General features: G+C 37.0%; 2 protein-coding genes across 2 annotated transcripts in view; both read right to left on the bottom strand.

Moving 5' to 3' along the window:
- LOC101311209 overlaps positions 1–3,629 on the bottom strand; it is a 57,618-nt gene that overhangs the window by 14,475 nt on the left and 39,514 nt on the right. Inside the window, exons 3-7 of the mRNA XM_004304702.1 lie at positions 3,384–3,561; positions 2,718–2,817; positions 993–1,483; positions 833–883; positions 280–355 (exon numbers count right to left, since the gene is read on the bottom strand). Coding sequence (XP_004304750.1) covers positions 280–355; positions 833–883; positions 993–1,474 — 609 coding nt within the window. The 5' untranslated portion in view covers positions 1,475–1,483; positions 2,718–2,817; positions 3,384–3,561. The remainder of the gene's footprint in view (positions 1–279; positions 356–832; positions 884–992; positions 1,484–2,717; positions 2,818–3,383; positions 3,562–3,629) is intronic.
- LOC101310918 overlaps positions 3,343–3,629 on the bottom strand; it is an 886-nt gene continuing 599 nt past the window's right edge. The window contains exon 2 of the mRNA XM_004304701.1: positions 3,343–3,561. Within this exon, the coding sequence (XP_004304749.1) occupies positions 3,343–3,561 (219 nt within the window). The remainder of the gene's footprint in view (positions 3,562–3,629) is intronic.

The following is a 3,629-nucleotide window of genomic DNA, read 5'->3' as shown; positions in this document are numbered from 1 at the left end:
TTCCTCCTTGTCATCACGGGAAGAAAACACATCTTTTTATATATATTAAAACAAAATCGTAGTAGCACTGTTTATTCGGTGCGTAAATAGACAGTTTTGCCTTCATTTACAATTTATTTACAACAACGTCATTATTTTTTTTTTTTCAGATAATAGCTCCACCCAAAGTGGAAAACTACCATGTCTTCTTTTCTCTCCTTTATATTTCAGTGTTATTTTACGGTCAAGCCCATAGAAACTACTATTTTTATTGTTTGAAGGTAACAAAAAAATACTCACCTCAGCTTTACTGGTAAGTTCAAGTTTCTTCATCACAAGGTACATCTGAATAAATGTTACAGGCATTTTACCATCCCTGGGGAAGAAAGAAAAGTAATTACCACTAAGCCCCAAGAAAGTCGCACTAAAAGCTATCACTTCACAATTCATCAAAATGCACACGTTGATATCATCACAATTAGGCAATATTCGTGGTTAACATGGTAGCTGAGGTGCTGAACACTATACTTAGGATGTGCAGTTGACTAGGTAATAATCTGTTTACATTTCTGGTGTAGCATATTCTTAACCAATAATGGTAGACCCAAATCATGTACCAAGTTTAGCTGGAAAAAAGAAAATAAGCAAAGGTTAAACTTTTACAGAATTTGTGATATGGCCTATTAGGAATTAAAATCATTACTATTGACCCCCATGATATTCTTACAGTAAAATTTACCAAACTGGTTCTGTTTGTCCCATACATCAGATGACAAAATGACTAAGATAAGGCAATGCATTGTTATGAAGTTGCAGCACTTCAAAGAAAGAAACAGGACTATAGAAAGCTCACTTTATTCTCAGGTAACATGATGATATCTGGGGCAAGGAGGCCTCTCCTTTCCTAGAGACATTTACCATAAAAACAATAAATCAACATGATAAAAGAAATTAAGCTTTTCATATATAAACCACATAACTATGCAAGCTTTATAATCGCAGGGCTGTCTCACCAGTTTTCAGCTGCAACCAACAAGAACCAAATAGGATTATTTCTTCTGCTATGCTTAGCCCCACGTACATCTTGAGTTGAATCACCTGACTCCCCCGATGGAGCTCCCCTATTACGATTACCTGCATGAAACCTCTTCCGTTTCATGGATCCTGTGACTGCTGCCGCATTAATGTTCTTTTTTCCTCTAGTACTGTTCTCAGGCTCCTTGATTTTGACCTTAGGGACATGTAAATGACTTTCTAGAGCATCTGGCAATTCTATGTCTGTGTTACTTTCAGGCATATAAAGTTCAGAAATACTATCAAGGGCATTGAGTGGCTCTGATTTGGCAGGCAACTGCCCTTGGGGATTTAACTTAGAGGACTTGGTTCGGTTAGCAGCCTCTACAAGACAGTTTAAGGGTGTCCACAGATCAGCTTTGCCTTCCATTACTTCAACATCATCTTTCTTAGGCTTCTGCTCATAGGAATTCTCAGGCATGGAAGAATCCTGCATCAATTGAATAAGCATGCAACATCTAAATAAGTCAACTGTTGAATAAATAAACCGGATTGCAAATATTATACTTTTATGGAAGTTTTGTGATTTCCTAGTTTGATCTTAACAGCAATATTGTTCCATCATTGCTCCCTTGTTGGGTGATCCAACTGTTGTTCACCACTGATGGTGTTCCATCATTGCTCCCTTGTTGGGTGATCCAACTGTTGTTCACCACTGATGGTGTTATCAAGAGCCATGCATCACCACCATTCATCATCACTTACAGGTCAGATGTCTGGTTCATGTTTGACTTCTATAAACTGTGTCAACATCTCGTCAATCCATTCTTATGTGCATTCTGTAAAGGCCTGGGTAAATTACTAATTTTCTAAATTTAAGCAATTTAATTAAGAGTTTAGACCAGGGTTTCCTTAGGAGAAAGACCTGACTTCCTAGAACTTAAATAAGTTGCTAGAGAACTCAGATAGGCTCTTGGTCTCTTTCCAGTCAAGCCTGCCTGCACTGGAACTTTGCGGGTGCTGACTACTAATGATGATAATGAGCTCTCCTTCCTTTTCACCGGGAATGAAACTGAAGGTGATTCGGGTGCATTAATTTTACGTCTTTTAAGAGGAAATATCTTGGCCCTGATATCTTGCAAATTATGGTCCGGCCTGCAAATTAAATTAATTGGCATCCCAAGCATGTGTAAGAACGTTTTCATGTACGCTCCAGCATACATTACGACGATAAAAACATACGATTGTGAGCAAGAAGAGAACTATAATCAGATCAAATAAAGCCCACCTTTATCTCAGTCTTGAATATTAAAAAAAATATAACGATAGTTGACAAAGGATCGACTTTTACACAAAATCATACTTGGATGTTGTATCATGCGTTTTTCTTACAATCCTTGCCAGTTACATCTTTTCCGAAAGCAGTCTTAATGAAGATATTAAATAACCAGCAACAATTCGTTTATATTCTTCTGATAGGTCCAGTGGCTTAAATTACATGATACATTTCAAGTAACATATATGGTCATTAGCTCCCAACGGTGCATAATGTAATAAGCTAGAAGTGTCCTTCTTTGACAAAAATTCTTATAGTTGCCTTATCAAACAATCCAAGTGCATATCCCTATTAAACGGTCCAATTTTACCAAATAAACTCAAGGCACTCACCACTAAAGCAGTCGACTCAATACGCGAACATACAAGCAAATGAAACCGACAATTACCTAAGTTTTTTGACCGCCATACATCCCAAATCGATTTCGCATACTGGAGAACAATCTCCCTCCTTGTCCGACAGCTTCTCGAGTATGCATTTCCTGCAAACTGGTCCCGAATTCACCACTCATATAATCAGCAAACATTAACAAACAACATGCCCCACGAACAAAAACATCATCACCGGCTGTCCGAAGACACAAGATTGATAATGCCAATATGCCATAACCTCAAAATTAACCACATAAATTCTCAACAAAAAAAAACAACCCATACAACAAGAACAACCACATAGATTACAACCAAACAGAACTCAGATCATACAAAACATTGAGATATCAAACTAGAGAGATTAAAGGGAACACAACTAACACGTGTGGAGGCAGAGAGATATGGTGGTGGCTTCTTTCAAAATATATAGTTACATTTCTTTAAACTTAACTTAGAAGTTAGAAGTAAACACCAAATCTCATAATTTGATACATCAAAATGACAATTTAGTACCTGGGTACATCAGTCTGTTTCTCATCACATATCAATTGATAAATGTCTCACACACAAAAAATATAGACAAAACATTCACTTAATAGAGGATGATGCTGGGGAAAAAAGTTTTATCAACATGAAAGATGATCAATCTCTCAAAACTAAAGGTACCACAGAGTTAAGAGTACCTTTTGTGGATTGAGTAACTTCTAGTTGGATCTCAATAGATGACCGCCCCACCCAAATGACAGCACCAACAATTTCCAGGTCAATGTCAACACTAATTGGCTTCTTCAGGACAATTTTGTCAACAGATGCAGTGACCAGTAAGAGCGGCCTTGTTGTGGTATCAACAGCATAGCAGTGCTAATCCATGATAAAAAAACATATCATAAATTCAAGGTGATTACCAGAAAAAAAAAAAAAAAAAAANA

Source organism: Fragaria vesca, linkage group LG6 (genome assembly GCF_000184155.1).
Source record: "Fragaria vesca subsp. vesca linkage group LG6, FraVesHawaii_1.0, whole genome shotgun sequence".
Classification (NCBI taxonomy): Eukaryota; Viridiplantae; Streptophyta; class Magnoliopsida; order Rosales; family Rosaceae; genus Fragaria; species Fragaria vesca.
This window is presented reverse-complemented; position numbering and strand designations above follow the sequence as displayed.